General features: G+C 37.9%; 1 protein-coding gene across 4 annotated transcripts in view; it reads left to right on the forward strand.

Annotated features, from left to right (window-relative positions):
- clstn2a (calsyntenin 2a) overlaps nucleotides 1-18,771 on the forward strand; it is a 426,908-nt gene that overhangs the window by 292,557 nt on the left and 115,580 nt on the right. For all 4 annotated transcript variants that reach the window (XR_015477404.1, XR_015477405.1, XM_087238498.1 and 1 more), the window contains 1 exon segment: nucleotides 5,204-5,353. Coding sequence is in view for 2 of the 4 variants with exons in the window: in XM_087238498.1 (XP_087094624.1) it covers nucleotides 5,204-5,353 (150 nt within the window). In the remaining 2 variants the exon portion in view is untranslated.

Below are 18,771 nucleotides of genomic sequence, written 5' to 3' on the forward strand. Positions count from 1 at the left end.
GCCTATTCAAAATGAAGCACACTCCCCCTCAGATTTTGAACGCAACTTTCACAAAAAAAAGTATAATAATTATGGGGTGTGATTTATAGCAGATAAAGAAAAGTGTGGAACATTGTGGCTGAATTCTCTTGTCTAAATTAGCCCAATGCAATTGTACATTTAGCCTATTCCTAAAATGGAAAATTCTGTCATCTGTTAACTTTTTTTCTTTCTGTGGAATACAAAAGAAGCATATATAATGAAAGTGGAGATCAAAACAGCATTAAACAAAAAGTTTTAAAGCTTTTGATATTTAAATGATGACATCATGATTGCTTTGTGGTACTAACAACGTAGATTATTAATGTTATACCAACTTTTTAATGGCCTGTTTGACCATATCTTGAGTTGAAGTGTAAAACAAGACAAATATTTAAGACAAAAACAGAATTCAAAAAATAAAGTGAACGAGTTCATAACAGGGTGAGAACGTGGTGAAATTCGGAATTGTGGTGACAAAAACAGACGAGGGCTTTTCTTTTTCTAGACAGCTTTTCTAAATTGTTGCTCTGGTTTAGGGAAGTGAGCGGGCGGGGGGGTCAATTGGTAAAACTGGTTGGGTTTAATGAAGGAGGAGGGTGGGTCAGCCGATTGGCCGGTCGCGCAGTCAATTATTCGGTCAGTCAGACAGCGGCCTCTGGTGGATTGATGCGAGAACAGCGCGGTAGCGTTCGCTAAAAAAATTAAATGCAGCCATTTGTACCTCCTGTGACGTATTTTGCAGTCTCCAAAAACGTCCACGGTACTACGCGAGAGACGTTCGAAATACAAAAAAGTGCACACAGCGGCCTCTCGCGGATTCACGTAAACAAAAACTGCACAAATACGTACCTCCCGGACGTATTTTGTGGTCACCAGAAATGTCTGCTGGACTACGTTTTCAGAATGAGACTGGGTTGCACATAGTTTAAGACTTAAGAATTAAGCTGGCTATCATATTTGGTACAACTGCCAACAACAACTCCCTAATTTTACACTATTGGATGCCAAAGAGGTACAAACCTACCAAAACTGAGATATTAGTTGATACTTTAAAAAAGAAAGTTTTCATTTTTATCTTTATTCAAATTTTTTTTAAATAAATAAAAATGTACTTATAGATATGATTTAATTTCATGCACACAGTCCACAAGACTATTGGCAGAGGAATATGACATTTTTCATCATCTTCACAAAAAATGTGGTGTAATTTAGCCAAGGTGTAATTTATAAACTCAACGGCCACTTTATTAGGTACGTCTGTCCAACTGCTCGTTAACACAGATTTTTAATCAGCCAATCATATGGCAGCAACTCAATAAATTTAGACATGTAGACATGGTCAAGACAATCTACTGCAATTCAAATTGAGCATCAGAATGGGAAAAAGTTTTTTAAGTGACTCTGAACCTAGCATGGTTGTTGATGCCAGATGGGCTGGTCTGAGTATTTCAGAAATTGCTGATCTACTGGGATTTTCATGCACAACAATGATGATTTTCATGGGTTTACAGAGAATGGTTCGAAAAAAATTAAATATTCAGTGAGCGGCAGTTCTTTGGGCACAAACGCGTTGTTGATACTGGAGGTCAGAGGAGAATGGCCAGACTGCTTCGAGCTGTACCTCAAAAAACCACTTGTTGACCACTTGATAAACGCTGCCTGATCTGATGAGTCTCGATTTCTGCTGCGACATCGGGATGGTAGGGTCAGAATTTAGTTTCAACAACATGAAACCATGGATCCATCCTGCCTTGTATTCATGGTTCAAGCTGGTGGTGGTGCTGTAATGGTGTGGGGGATATTTTCTTGGCACACTTCGGGCCTATTAGTACCAGTTGAGCATTGTGTTAACGCCACAGCCTACCGGAGTACCTCCGGAGTACCTTCGGAAGGTGGTGGAACAGGAGATTTGCACCATGGACGTGCAGCCAACAAATCTGCAACAAATATTAACCAAAATCTTTGAGGAATATTTCCAGTACCTTGTTGGATCTATGCCACAGAGGATTAAGGCAGTTCTAAAGGCAAAAGGGGGGTCCAACCTGGTACTATGTACCCATTAAAATGGCCGGTGAGTGTACAATGAAAACAAAATAGGGCCAAGTATAGACTCTTGTGGAACCCCACCAAAAAAAAGTAACTGCACATGCAGAAACACAGACGAATCGAAAGTCCCTCGCATTCACCATCTCACCTACTTTGTCTCATTCTCTGTTGTCATCCTCTTGGTTTTATCTGTGTTGTACAGACAGAGCCTCATTGATAACTCACTGGAGGAGAACTGTTCCTTTTACAACTCCCCTGCTCTTAATCACACCACCTGACATTAGGTGCCGTAATCAGCTCCAGCAACTGAACTATCTCTCTTACACACACACACACGCCTCCTACTTTTTTCCACACACCTGTGTTTGTTGAAGTGTGGCTTTGAGGGTTTTTTTAAGGCTCACTTTAGCATTGTGGCTCTGAGGATTGGTGCAGACTTGGTCTGGGAGCCCAGAGCGACTGACCTCTATTCCTCATTGCTGTCTCCTTGACAGCACGGCTGGTCTCATTGAAATGCAGCCAGCAGGTAAAAATAACCACGGGCCCACAGACGTGTGAGAGCATCAAATCACTAGCTGCTAGTTCAGCCTCATCTGAACTCTCTGTCACCATGCAGTGCGTTCGGACTTGTCACCATACACACACACACACACAAATGACCCCGCAGCTATCTATAGTGACTGTGGGTGCCAAATGCTAAATTACACACATCAGTCCTGGGACAACAAGTGCTCATTACTCAAATAACAAAGACCAGGTTGAGAATCCATGGCATTATGGTTCTTTTACCTGAAGCTCTGCAAGTGTGCAGTCGGTGGTTTGCTGATTTTTCTGACACCTCTCAAGCTGCTGACCAGGGAAAATACTCATCGCTAAAAAAGCTTTTAGAGCTTGCTCTGGCTTCCTGCCACAGGCTAGAATGTCAAAATGTATACCTTTTAGCTTTTAGTTGATAAAGACTGACTCATACAACAATGTCAGATCCATACATCGTGTCTGTACATAGGTCTGGGTTAGTAATGAGTGACACTTCATATGTCTTGATTGAAGGAAAGTGCTTCTTACTTTAGCAGAACCTGTTTCCTAGTATATATAAAACATGATTGTGTACATCAATAAGTAAGTACACAGCTTTCCAAGCATCTTTTGTGCTGAACTTCTGAACTAAAAGGAATCAGTTTTTACAAGTTTAGTACGTTAACATTGTGTTACACTATTATCTGATGGTTTAATTTGATCTTTTATAGTTTTATCTTTTGTCTACATACCATTACTGTGTGATATTAAACTGTAAAAACATAAATATAGATAGTATACTGTAAGTACAGTTAAAAGAATCGGGATCATTTAGATGGGGTCAGTAAAGACATTTATCTTATTATATGTAAGAATTGGTGAACAGTAGGTGAAAATGATGGCTTAATTTTGTTGTGGAATCAGGTTTGCTCAACCAAATATTTATTTCTTAACTTTTCGGGTTTAAACGTTACAGTGCCTGACAAAAGTCTGTTGTTGTAAGATCAACCAATGATAAATTGACTTCTAGTTGATCATTTGGTATCAGAAGGGGTATATGAGAGGCAAATGACTCTAGATTACTGTTATTTTACCAAAATAAAATATGATCATGGCTTGCTTTTTAATTTTTTAATTAGGACAGTAAGGTCTGACTTGGCTTATACATAAGTCTTGTCACTTAACAGAAATACAGTATAGAATATAAAGTCATGGTGCAGAAAAATAATTGTGTATGACTTCCATGAGCTTGGAGGACTTCATCCATTCATCTCTGCAATGACTCAAATAACGTATTAATGGCAAAGAAAGTGTTCTTGCTGGACTCCCAGAGTTGATCAAGATATTTGGATTCATCTTCAATGCCTTCTCCTTCATCTTACCCCACACATGCTCAATAATGTTCTTGACTGGTGACTGGGCTGGCCAATCCTGGAGCACCTTGACCTTCTTTGGTTTCAGGAACTTTAGAGTGTCTGAATTATGAGGAGCGCTATCCTTCGACAGTCTTCTGCAGTATTTGTAATGATTGGGATGAACAGATGATTAATCAGAAAAATCTGCCTTCTGCCACTTTTGCAATTGATCAACTAGAAGTCAATATATTATTTGTTATTTATACAACTGGGATTGATGACAAGACTTTTGTCAGTCAGTGTAGTATTGTGCTGTCTAAAGATGTATATATATATATATATATATATATATATATATATATATATATATATATATATATATATATATATATATATATATATATATATCATTTGTTATTTTGACATCTAATGCTATTGATATATTTAAAAATCATTGTAAAGGAAATCTCATTAGAAGTATGTATAGCAAAACAAATAAAATTTCAATCAATCACACTACTATAAAATATAAATCCATTGAAAATTTCCAAGCATTCCCCATTCCCTAATCTTTGTATATTCAAAACTGCATTTTTGTTCAAGTGAATAAAGCCTTGGTGAGCATAAAGGGCTTAAAACAAACAAACTAATTTTCAAACTAATTTTAATAGTCTGTGATTTTTAATCAGTAATTATAAAGCGTATTAATTAAAAGTTGGAATGACTGTTGAAAATGTGTTTTAATGACACCAGAGATACAAATCCCATTTGTTTTCTCCATAGAGGAACAGAAGGCGTATGCTGTTGAGCTGTATATTTGCCGTGAATATGTATTCAAAGTGTGAAGTCAAAATTTTTAATTTTATTAACCATATGTCCCACTTACATTACTTTATTTGCCATGAATGCAGATAACCATTACAAAGCCTTGTGAAATACAAAATACAGAGATTAGATGTAATTATTTTTATTCTAATTAGCAGCATTGCAAACGGTCTGGCAGATATAATCCATAATTGCTGAAACAGGGACACTAACGCTGTTGAAATTACATTTGTGATTGAAAACATTTGGCCAGAGTCATTGTATGGGAGCTTAATTATTGTTTAAAAGCATATGTTGTTTGTGGTTGTATCTCAGGCTGGCAGCTGCAACGATTACAGATTGCTCTTTTAAGTTTTGCTTTCCATTTTCCACTTAGTGTGTTTAAATTTATTTTGCAAATGTTCTCACGTTTTGTGGCCTTGTTTTATTCATCTCTGCAGGCAACATAAGAAACACAGAGCGACTGAGCTTCGACAAACAACAGCACTATAAAATCATGGTGACGGCCTACGATTGTGGCCAGAAGAGGGCGATGGAGAGCGTTCCAGTTCACATTGACGTCAAACCAGTGTGCAAGCCAGGCTGGCAAGGTCAGTGGATACTTAATCTGTTGACTTATGCTTTTCACCATTCAAATTAGCTTCATATTCTGTAGTTTTCTAAGCAGCATCTTTTGCTAATATCACACTGTAGCGTTCATCCATTGCAATTATCTTTTTTTGTTGCTTAAGGGGATTATTTTGTGTGTGTGTGTGTGTGCTCTCTTTGACATTGCTTCTTGTGATTCACACTATTGTTCTGTGATTCTATGGGGGGAAAAGAGAGAAATTTCATTTAGCAGTTGTCATGTCATGTAGCAGTTGACCGACTATCATTGAGATGAATGGGAATGCTAACAAATAGGTTTCTCCAGATACTATTGACTTTTTTCTGGGGTTTCAAGGCTGCGTCTTTTTCAAAAGAAGTCTTTTGTCTTTTTTCACAAATGTCTCAGATACCCTTTGGCAATGGTTTTCAACATGCTGAAGGTCACTGAGGGTCTTTTGGAGGTCAGCTGTTTGTATTCATATTTTTAAATGTATTATTTATTGAAAGAAGTGTTTGGAACTTAATACAAAATGGCAATTCCCTTCTATATACTGTAGAAGTGAATGGCTGCTGATTTTCACAATGTTAGTAGTCACTGTAAGTTAAAAGTTTGAGTCATGCATTATTGTTCTCTATAAATATGATATTCCAGAATGACCTCATGGCAATTCATAACTTTTTTGAATTTCTAACTAATTTTAAGAGTTTACACTTAGATATTGGTTGACAATAATAGCAGTTTTGGCATGCTGAACCCTGAGCTTGGAGATAATTGAGCCCAGGGCCCTAGCCAGGTCAATGAGCGTAAAGCATGGTTTATACTTCTGCGTCAAGTAATCGGCGTGACACACGGCCTTGCACATAGCCGTGCGTTTATACTTCTGCGCGCTGTTTCTGTTGCTCCGCAATACACTTCCGAAACGATAGTTGGCAGTTGGTGTTTATTTTTCTCTGTGTCAAGTTTCTTTGCTGGTGTTTATTTTTTCAGAACACTTCCTTAATGTACAAGTGTCTCAAATTAGCTCGTTTCGGGGTGGGAGTTGGCAGACGTGCAACAACTGTAATTAAAAGGTAAACACAAACAGCAATCTCCATCTGGAGCTTCTTCACAGGACTCCACATTTGTAAACACACTACATCACGCTCATGCGGCTCTCACCTCCACCCACACTCGTCAGCGCTACCAAGCCGACCAATCACATAGTTTGCGCTATGCGTATGCATTACATTTTTTGAGAGGTGACTGTCAACGTTGTCGACGGCCACTGTGAGGGTTATGCGTCCACACGTATGCTTCGCTGTAGCATAACGCTTGACGCAGAAGTATAAATAAGCCTTAAAGGGCCATGACACCCCCCACTTTCGGTTAAAGTCTACTTCAGAATTTTTTCAAAAGATGCATGATTAATGGGCGTGGAGCTCCGCAAGCATCAGGCAGGAGTGGGCGTGGCCAGCAGGGGAGAATGGGAGCGAATAACTGTTGTTGTTGTGAGGAGACGCATGAGTTTATAGTTCACAAAGTTAAAATGCAAAGAAATAAACAGTAATTTAATGCCCTGCTACATTTGTCATTCGTAATTTCATATACACATAACCACAATTTATATCATTATAAAGATAAGTGTGTTCATGTAAACACTATAAATGAGGATTCTTCCTCGATCCCTGTGTGTAAATTATAGATCTTGAATGCAGACTCAGTGCAGCAGGTCTCCTGACCTGTCTATTTTAACCATTAGCCCTTCTGGTAATATAGAGGATTTAGGCAAACACAGCAGCACGGCGATATGTCTGAATGTGAATGTACTCCTGATAAAAGTCAACGTCCGCCATTCTTCAATTCTCGTACTGCTCTCCCGACAAAAATGCTTGCAGCACACACACAGCTTTGCTGTATGATCGGCCCTGACAGGATCGCGGAGAAAAAAACATGCAACAAACCCCGTGGATCATGGAAACAAACACATACGAGCCTTCATGAACGGCTACTGCGTGCCGCTGGTCTGTGTCATACAGCTTGCTTGAAACTGGCAGGTCTGCCTTCTGAAAGCATGTGCTCTCATGAATAATTAAGCAGCCGGCTCTTCTCATAGGATAAGAAAACTCCGCTATGAATAATAATGAGAAACTGACGCGTCATCATTGCACTTGCAGTACTGCGCTACGTCGCCGATTTTAATCCCGCCCCAAAAATAATTTTAAACCCCGAAGCTGAAATTAGCTGACAAAAGCTCTAAATTATCCTGTTTTCCCCACAATCAAAGCTGACAGGTGCTAACATTGTCTTAATTGATGCTCAACACACACAAATCTGTTAATATATAAAAAAAAAAGTTATCCAGGGTGTCCTGAACCTTTAAGGGGGTAAGGATAAGGTAGTTCTCAAGAGCTCCCCCTGGTAAAGGAGGAAAGGGGGAAATGGGGTGGATGGGGGGATTCTTCAAAAAATTTAAATAAGGGAGTAATTCTAGTCAGGCTATTTATAGTAAGTTTGGAATTATCCGATTGGCTTGCTAATGATTACATATGAGAGACCAGTTGGGATCAATCATATCACATGCTTCTCTCGAAATTAGTTTGGATATGGTTATGTACCCATGCCAACACGGGGAGAACATGCAAACTCCACACAGAAATGCCAACTGACAAGCTGGGACTTGCTGGAGAATTCTTTTTTTAATTCATGTTTGAATTTAAGTTTTCATTAAAATCACCCACATAGGGATGTTTTCTGTCTGATGGATAAATATAGTCTAGATACCCATTTATTTCCTATGGGTGTCACTTTTGACCGGGAACACCACAGGACAGGTGTAACAAGGTTGACTAAAACACAAAATTATATATTAAACGTATACATATAAAACAAATATAGCAGATAGAATATTCAAACTCAAAAGAATGTGTTCTCTTATCAGACATCACCATCAATATGCTGATTTTCCAGAATTTCAGTGAAAAATGTCTCAGTGGCAGACTCTAGATTCTATTCTTGTCTCGCCTCCTCCCCGAACCTCCATCCGCAAAATGGTCAGTATTGTGACTCAGTGGAGTAGTCTGTTCTCAGAGACCTCCGTGATCCCTTGTACTGTTCTCCTCTCATCTGTGGCACACACTGTTAGTGGTCTTAACTAGATCGATATCTGTGGACTCCCTCTTCCCAGAGGAACTGAACAGCAGCTGGACACACACACACTTACACTGACCTCTCTGAAAATGCCTAGTATTCCTTTAATATCTTATGCCTACGCTACAAGGTTGACCGGTGCCTTTTACATATGCTGTGGTAATGGATTTGTTCTAAACAGTCAGTAGGCAGAGCTTTCGACATCATTAAATCTGAGAAAAAAAGACGAGGTGGCTTTTTTCACAGTTTACCTCCTTTCACACATCGATTGAGGCGTGGAAAATATCTGCAGATGAATTCAATTCACAGGCTTCAGTTGAGCCATTAAAAAGCGGATGTCAGGGGCTGGAGAGACAGACGCCTAATCACTGTCATCTAAAATCGTGTTTAGAGCGTGAAAGAAGATGGAGGGGAAAATCTTTTTCACTTCCACCAGGAGAAGTTAGACAAACCCAAGTCCTTTTGAGAGAGACAATGTAGCTAATCCGGTCATGAAAAAGAAGAAAGCTTTTAAGCCGTTTAAGTGCAGTTCACACATTTTTTTGATCACTTTAAAGATGTTTACATTAAAAAATTGCCATCATTTAGTCATGTATTTTATGACAACCCTGTTTGACTACATTGTTAAACCAGTTTAATTTGAAATACTTAAACTTTGCTTGGGTTAAAAAGAACTTAGGTTAGGTTATGTTAATAATAATGCAGGTTATTGGAAATAGAAAATGCAATACTATCCACCCACCCGTGCATTCATTTATTCATCCATCCACAACCCATTCATCCATTCTTCTACTTACCCATGCACCAATCCACCCATCCATCCATCCATCCATCCATCCACCCATCCACTCATCCATCCATCCATCCATCCATCCACCCATCCATCCATCCATCCATGCATTCATTCAGCCATTCCTCCATCCATCCATTAATTTACCCATCTATCCATTCATCCATGCAACCCACCCACCCATCCATCCATCCACTCACCCATCCATCCATCCATATGTGGGTAATTAAACTGACAAATTTCATTCCACCCACCCATCCATCCATCCATAAATATACACATATACACACCTACCTATCCATCCATTCATCCATCCAACCATCCATATGCAATTAATTAAACAGACAAATTTTAATCCATCCATCCATTCATAAATATACACATATACACCTCTCCCCATCCATCTATCCATACATTAATCTACATGTAATTAATTAGTGACAAATTTTCATCCCTCCATCCTTCCATAAATATAAACACCATCCATCAATCCATTCATATATATTTAATTAAACTGACAAAGTTCCATCCATCCATCCATCATTATACACACCTACCCATTCATCCCCCATACATCCATCTATCCATAAATATACACATTTTATACACCTACTCGTCCATCCATCTATATGTTGTTAATTAAGCTGACAAATTTTCACCCATCCAGCCATCCATCCATCCATCCATCCATCCATCCATCCATCCATCCATCCATCCATCCATCCATCCATCCATCCATCCATCCATCCATCCATCCATCCATTCGTAAATACACACATATACACACCTATCCATCTACATGTAGTTAATTAAACTGACAAATGTATATCCATCCATTATTATACAAATCTACCCATCCATCCATACATCCATACATCCATCCATACATCCATACACCTATATGTAGTTTATTAAACTGACACATATCCGTCCATTCATCCATCCATCCATCCATCCACCCATCATCCATCTATCCATACATATGTAGTTAATTAAACTGACAATTTTTCTCCCATCCATCCAATTGCCACATTTTCATTCATCCGTCCATACATACATACATACATTCAATCATTTCTTTGCTGATTTCCTATAGAATCTTTTGGTTGATATCCGCGACTCATGTGTGTTCCATTTCTAAGCACAATTGCATTTCCAAACACTGCTTGGCTATCATTTTAAGCAAATAATCCTATAGTTATTACAAAAGTTCTCTACTGTACATGGTTAAATCAATAGGCTGTTTCAGAAGTCTGTCTGAAATTCATTTTACACAACATAGATTTACACAAACATTGCCTCCAGAGTCACTTCCTGTAGTGGCTGTGATTTTGTAGTGTGGAATTTTGGAATAACATTTATGTTGATCCTGGAACATCATTACCAATCCCAAAAATATAATCCATACCTAATCTCTACCCCTAAACCAAACTCTAACTATAAATTTTTCCAAAGATCAGAGGGGATTAATAGTGTAATGACAATGATGTAGAAGTAAAAGTCCCTGTGCATGTACCCCATTGCTGACTAAAAAACATTTTGTGCACAAATGGTTCTTGGCATTCTTTAAATTTTAATTCTTTCAAGTCAAAATAAAAGAAAATCAGGATTTGAGGCAGAGTACATGAAGGCAGTTTTTGGTGAACTGTCCCTTTAAGATGGATTGTGTCATACAGAATTCTCAGTTTTTTAATTGGGAGACAATTTCACTATTCAAACTTTAATTCCAAGTGTCACACCGTCTCGTCACTGTACAGTATTTCATCTCCTCTTTCTCACACTTGTCAAGGTGACAGTACAGAGAGTGTGAATCTGCTCCGAGAACAGTATCCTGATTTAACCAATTAAAACAAGTGAGTTCCACCTGTTTGTTGAAAGAATTGGGTGTGATCTGGAATGGATTTAGATGAGTTATTACCTGGAGAGAGAAACATGGCTCTCGATGCCAAGAAGGGACTTTATTCAGTTAAAGGGCAGCTTCCTGTATAAGCAAGCCGAAATGTCAGACTCGAGCGCATTAGACACAAATCGTGTAAATCCTCAACCCCTTTGCAATACAGTTTTCATGTTAGGGTTTTGGCAGTGATGCAGTTCAACGAGCGTGTCTGTTTGACTCGCATGAACAAAGCCACAAAGTTCATGTTCACAACAACTTTCAAATGATGCAGTTTATTTTTGCCATTCTTTCAACACAAAAACAGATATTTAGTGGCTGTATTTACACTGTGTATGCGGCTAAATATATAATATTGTTTTATAAAATATGGCTATATAGAATCCAATAATTCAATGTGAAGGCATAACTAAACAGAACAAAACATGAGCTACTAACATAATTTAATAGTTTATTTAGAACAAATCATTTTATGTTCCATAATACACAAAACAGCAGCTTAAAAACCTTTGAAAAGATTACGATTAAAATGATAAAATAAAAAGCAAAGACTACCTAACTGGCATAAAAAACACAATCCCATCTGAAAATAGTAATTTTTTGACATTTCAATATTTTTCTCCTGCCAATATGTAGCTTTTTTATTTATTTATTTTTAATTTGTGCAATCTCAGCAGTTCATTCCACTGTGGCAACCCCAGATTAATAAAGGAACTAAGCCAAAAGAAAATGTTTGTATATAAGTATGCTCGCCTTCCACTTTATTAGGTACACCTTACTAATACATGGTTGGACCACTTTTGCCTTCAGAACTGCTTAATCCTTCGTGGCATCAATTCAACAAGGTACTGGTAATATTCCTCAGAGACTTTGGTTGATATTAACATAATAGCATCACACAGTTGCTGCAGATTTGTGGGTAGCTCATCCAAGATGCAAATCTCCCGTTCCACCACATCTAAAGGTGCTCTATTGGATTGAGTTCTGGTGACTGTGGAGGCCATTTGAAAACAGTGAACCCCTTGTGTTCAAGAAAACAGTCTGATACTGTAAGTAGCCATCTGAAGATATGTGGTCATAAAGGGATGGACATTGCCAGCAACAATACTCAGGCAGGCTGTGGCTTTGACACGATGCTCAATTGGTACTAATGGGCCCAAAGTGTGCCAAGAAAATATCCCTCTTAACCAACACCAGCCTGAACCGTTGATACAAGGCAGGATGTATCCATGCTTTCATGTTGTTGATGCCAAATTCTGACCTTGCCATCCGAATGTCACAGCAGAATTCGAAACTCATCAGACCCAAATTCTATTATCAAATTTTAGTGAGCCTGTGTGAATTGTAGCCTCAGTTTTATGTTTTTAGCTGACAGGAGTGGCACCCGGTGTGGTCTTCTGCTGCTGTAGCCCATCCGCCTCAAGGTTCAATGTGTTGTGCGTTCAGATATGCTCATCTGCATATCTGACGAGTGGTTATTTGAGTTACTGTTGCTATTCTATCAGCTGGAACCAGTCTGACCAATCTCTTCTGACATCAAGGCATTTGCACACACTAAATATTTTCTCTTTTTCAGACCATTCTCTGTAAATCCTAGAGATGGTTGTGCTTGAAAATCACAGTAGATCAGCAGTTTCTGAAATACTCCGACCAGCTTATCTGGCACCAACAACCATGCCACGCTCAAAGTTACTTAAAACCACCTTCATTCTGATGCTCGGTTTGAACTGCAGCAGATCGTCTTGACCATGTCTACATGCCTAAATGCATTGAGCTGCTCCCATGTGATTGGCTGATTAGAAATTTGCGTTAATGAGCAGTTGGACACGTGTACCTAACAAAGTGGCCGGTGAGTGTATTTTAGTATGATATGTTCATCTCCCAATTGGGTTTAAAGGTACGGTTTGTTGCCATGCCACCTTAAAAAAATATTTTGCTACTAAACTCTAAATAAATTTCTAATTAGCCACTAAACTGAAAAAAAGAACATTTAAGGACATTTAAATGTCCAAAAAAGGACATTTACATCTGATAACTACCTTTAAGGACATTTACTGTTTACTTCTCTCACAAAATGACATAAATTTGTGTTACATGTTGAATTAAAACTGTGTTTAATGTTCATTAATTTGTTGAAAATGTGTTTAGAAGGAGAATAATTGTACTCCTGTTTTGTTTTTGCCATCTATTTTTGATGTTTTGTTTTCTTTTTTGTGTGACCAAGCAGTATACATTTAAAATATATATTTTAATTATTAATTATAATTTATTTCAATTGGAATATGTATTACACTGTTAAATGTGTCAACTAGAGCAATTCTCTTCTTCTCTGATTCCCCTTTAAGTATTTTTATAAGCATGGTAAAAAGACCTTTTCCCTTTTTTTTTTTTTTCTCCTCAAGCACTTGTTTGTTTCAGGGTCACTGCTGTTTCTGAGGTGCCGGTATCATCTAAAGCATGATGGGGTCTTAAGATGTGTTGACAGTCGCTGGCAGGTTCCTTCGCCCAGAGAATAAGCAGTTGTTGGCGGAGCGATTGCATGGCTTGTGTTGTCAGTGTGATTCATAAGATGTAAGGACTGAGTGACGATCATGACAGGCACCACCGAGGTGAAGGCCGAGGATTTCTGGTTGTAACGCTTCCCGCTTGCATAAGCATGTAATTGGGCAGCCTCTCTTTGTCTCTGGTCAAATCCCATCTGTCAACACTGATCTCTCCATCACTTCGTCCGGTGGTCCGTCTTGCCGAGTCGCGTCCGCTAAGAGTGACAGATCTCTCATTGAGCGCAGGAGCCATAGAAAACTGGCACTGCCAATCAGGTCGACACGTACATGGTGTCATGGTGTACAGGATATTTGCTGAGGGAGAAAAAAAAATGATTGGACTTGATTTAATCCTTTAGGAATAAAATGAGCTCAGACTGAATTTGAGGCAAATAATTTGGCCTGTGCAGTAAGGAGTTATAGGAGTAATAATATAATATAATATAATATAATATAATATAATATAATATAATATAATATAATATAATATAATATAATATAATACAGTATAATATAATATAATAAAGTATAATATAATATAATATAATATAATATAATATAATATAATATAATATAATATAATATAATGTAACATAATATAATAGTTTAGTAATATTAAATTGTATTTTTAGTTATGTGTTCACTTGTAAAAATGCAAAACAAACAAAAAAAAGCTATGTAAAACCTGTTGCTGAATTTAAATTAGGGATTAAAATTAAATAAAAAAAAAACAGATAATTTTTCAATATATTGTTTATAGAAACTTTATCTGAGTTGAAGGTGAGAAAGAAGCACAGTCAAGTAAATAGTTTAAGTCAGAGATGCCCAAACTAATGACCGTGGGCCCATTCTAACCTTTGATTTGGCCCAACATCCCATTTGAGAACAAAGGAGGAATGATGGGGAGGTGGTTGGAGTAATTATCTTTGACAAAGATAGTCGTTTTAAATTAAATGTAACATTTTGTTTGCTTGTTTTGTAGTTTGTTTTGTAAATGAATCTGATTTTTAGAAAATGTAAATACTGTCATGCAACGGACAGAGGGCAGTGTGCAAGACATCGGTGAGCAAATGAAGGCAAAGGCAGGTGGCAGCTTAGTCTATTCAGCATTAAACTCTATTGTGTCATTAATGGCATTGTTTTCACTTTAATAAATTCATTACACTTTTTTTTTCAAACTGTATTAGTTATAAAATTAGAAAATAAATTAGCAAATAATGGAAAATGGAAACTTTGGTGTAATAGGATTTTGTATATTTACCTTCAGCCCACAGCCCTCAATCCAGTTTGGTTTTTCTTTCTTAAGAAAAAGTTTGGGCACCCCTGATTTAAGTGATAGAAGTGTCTGTTTGTACGAAAAATGATAGAAAAAAGATTTTTTGTTTGTTTATTTTTATTATTATATTTCTTTTAAATATTTTACACTAAATGGATCATTCAAGCTGTCTTCTTTTTTTTTTTTTCGTGTTCCCAATTGTCATTTTCTTGTTAGCGGCTTTCTTTATCTAAATTGTAATCCATGTCACACGCATGAATGCCTTATTTTTCTCTTTTTTCTGATTTCAGTATAACTGCATACAATTTATTGACATTACTGCATTAAACATATTTGTATTAATTATAAATGATTTTCCTCATTGATTGAAATATTAATTTAAATGTATGCATGTGTGTGCTGTATCTGCGCCTGTGTGTGCGCGCTTGATAGCTTTAGTTCCTTTTAAATGCAGAGTCATCACAAAAGGGTAATGATTTATGCTGATATTGTCGAAAACCTCCCTTTGCCTAGAGCGTTTCCCAGACTTTTGAAGGGCAATGTAATTTACAGTCGACAATGGAAAGTAACAAAACAAATTTCAAACTGTACATCTATTCATCAGCAGGTTTTTAATTAAACCCATTAAATGAATCGTTGAACATTTCCTCATCTAGATAAAAACAAAACTTCAAATTCAGACCAGCTTTTTTCAAAACTACCACACTTAGTAACAGTAGTGCTTATTGATTTTTTTTTTTTATCAATTTATGTGAAGCAAACAGTTTAAATGTGATCATCATCACGTTCTTTTTATTTTTCTCCTTTTCTCACTAATAGTTTCCTGTCACTCTTCACTACACACTCTGATTAGATTTCAGAATGTGCAAACATAAAATTAGAAGAATATAAATTTACAAACGCACCACTTCCAGTCACATAATTAGCATTACATTCATCCGTGACAAACTGAAGACAGCATCATGGGGTAAACTCAATGTCCACAGTGCACCTGTAATGTAACCTTTCCTCTGCTTCGTGCCGCCCTTGTGCCCCTCACATCCCCATTATTTTTTCTCATGCGTTGCTGGAAATCCCAGTCTGTTCCTCTGACTTCAGTGATTCCAGTGGTGATATTAGTCCCTGCGCTGCTCTGCTGTGACTTTTTGGCGTCTGTGGCATTTGCGAATAAGCAATGAATGTTTAATGCCGCAGTTAATGTTAATCGTCACCCTGAGGTCCTGGAATGGGTCTTTCTATTGAACAGAATGAGTCTGGCCTCTGGCTTTGGTGTGTTTGGGTAATCGAGGGAATTATTCACTCTCCGGGGAGTAGATGAGTCATTACGCAGCGCAGACACAATGTTGTTTTGATGCTGCCATGCCTCCAGAAGCATTGTGTGTCCCTTGTCCTATCGCACACATTGCCTCGTGATGGAGGATTAGAAGAGGATCTTTGATTAAGATGATCTTTTGGGTGGTTTTGTATAAATAAATTTAATAAAATGTTGGCGGATAATAAGTGTTTTAGATGTTCTTTTTTGTCTGAAAATTAAAAATCTTAAGCCAATAGAAGTGACTCTGTTGTTTTGTAAACTTTTTTGTTTATTTATTTTTTGGTCTGAAAAAAAAAACTACAAAAAGAAAAAGAGAAAACGATGATGCATTATATGCAGACCTGGGGCCTTATGTGTTAATGCTGCGTACGCACAAAAACGCTGCGTACACCAGATTTTAGGTTCACATTTAGATTTACTAATGAACCTGAGAATGTGTTTTGGTTCGCGCCAAATTCATGTCAGGCGTATGTGAATTTCTTATGTGTGTTTGTTTTTTTTCCATTGGCAACTCCTAGAGGCAATTAAGTTAAATTGCACACTATAAAGTGGTGCACCATCAAAGTATCCTAAGGGAACTGGCAGACTACTCTGGGTTAAGCCAGTCGTCTTTGAGTCGTGCAATGCCAGCTGTATGTGACGGGATCATCCGAATGTCTAGCAGGTATATAAGGTTTCCATACCATGCAGTGGACAAGCCAAACATTAAAGTGCAATTTGCAGCGAACGCCGGTTTTCCCACTGTAATCAGAGTGATCGACTGCACGCACATTGCTAAAAAGGCACCGTCTGAAGACAAATTTGCATACATGAATCATAAACATTTCCATAAAATGAATGTGCAAATAATATGTGATGCTCAAATGTGCTTAACAAATATTGTGGCAAGGTTATCCATTAAAGACATGGCTGTTAACCCCCTTTAACAACCCACAAACCGATCAAGAGCGCAGATACAATGATGCTCATTCTCACACTCGGTCAGTTGGCACTACTGTGGATAAATTTTGGGCAATTGGGCAGCTGAAATGCCGGTGGCGCTGCCTTGATAAGAGTGGAGGGGTGCTGCTATAACACCCTAACAAAGTGCTTCTCTAATATATCTGTGTCCCACAGACACGAACACTACTCCAGACAGTAGTGTCGCCCACAACTGAGGCAACTCTCTCCTCAAAGGGTGTTAGTTCATCATCCCCTGTTCCCCCACTTGTTTGGTCCTTTGAAGATGCGCAACTATTCTGCTCTAAACCTGCACCTTTACATCAGACCAATTCTTTTTTAATTCACTCACAGTGCGATGTTCAGACTCCCCTGCGGTAACCGCGTCAGCTAAACTCTCCCACTCTAAACTGCAAATAACAGTTTTTCTTCGGTCTACCTCTGATAGGAGCACCTCCAATTCACATTCTGTAAAGTTTCTCTTCTTGCTTGCTTTTGCCATTGCTTTTTCGTATGGTTTTGCCAAAGTGGAGTCATTACCATATTTATACGGGGAAGGTGAAATGGAGAGGTTTTGCGCTCATGCACCTGAGCTCGATTTCATGTTAATTCAGATGTACAAAGAGGACATGCGTGGGATTCCACGTACATCTGATTTTTAATTGCATATGCACAGCTTTGTCTGTACGCAATGTTTTAGTATTAATTCAACGCAAGTCTTTGAACATGAGGTCCCAGATGTTTTAATTCATCTTTTGGTGGTTTTGTAAAGGAAAAAAAAAAAAAAAACATTGGTTGATTAGAAGTGAACCCGAAGATTGTAATTTGGTGTCATTCATTCATTCATTCTATTTCCTTTGGCTTAGTCCCTCATTTATCAGAGGTTGCCAACTACAACTATTCCCGCACATGTTTTACTCAGCGGATGCCCATCCAGCCACAATCCAATACTGGACAACACCAATACACACTCGCGCTCACACACACACTCATATATGGCCAATTTTGTATATTCATTTCACCTGTACCACATGTCTTTGGATTGTGGGGAAACCGGAGCACCCGGAGAAAACCCACACAAACACAAGTAAAACTCCTCACAGAAATGCCAACTGGCCCAGTTGGGACTCAAATCAGCAACCCTCTTGCTGTGAGATATAACAGTGCCACTGTGTCACACATAATTTTTTGTTTTTATATGAAAAAAAATATGATGGATTACAATCAGACTCATAGATTTGGAGTCTTTTAGTGGTTTTGTCTGAAAAATATTTAAAAAATAATGGTTGAGTAGAAGCAGACCTGTGTTTTGGAGTCTCTCTTGGTGGTTTTGTCTGCAAAATAATTCAAAATGATGATGGATTAGAAGCGGATGTGCTTTTCAAGTGACTGTTTTTGTCTGGGAAAATAAAACGATTGGGGATCAAAAGCTGACAAGCTGTTACAAAGTCTTATTTGGAGTTTTTGTCAGAAAAGTTTGTTGGTCGCTTATACATAGTGTTTTGAAGTGAGTTATAAAGCATCTCTGCTCAGTTT

This window comes from Danio rerio, chromosome 2, assembly GCF_052040795.2.
Source record: "Danio rerio strain M-AB ecotype USA chromosome 2, GRCz13ab, whole genome shotgun sequence".
Taxonomy (NCBI): domain Eukaryota; kingdom Metazoa; phylum Chordata; class Actinopteri; order Cypriniformes; family Danionidae; genus Danio; species Danio rerio.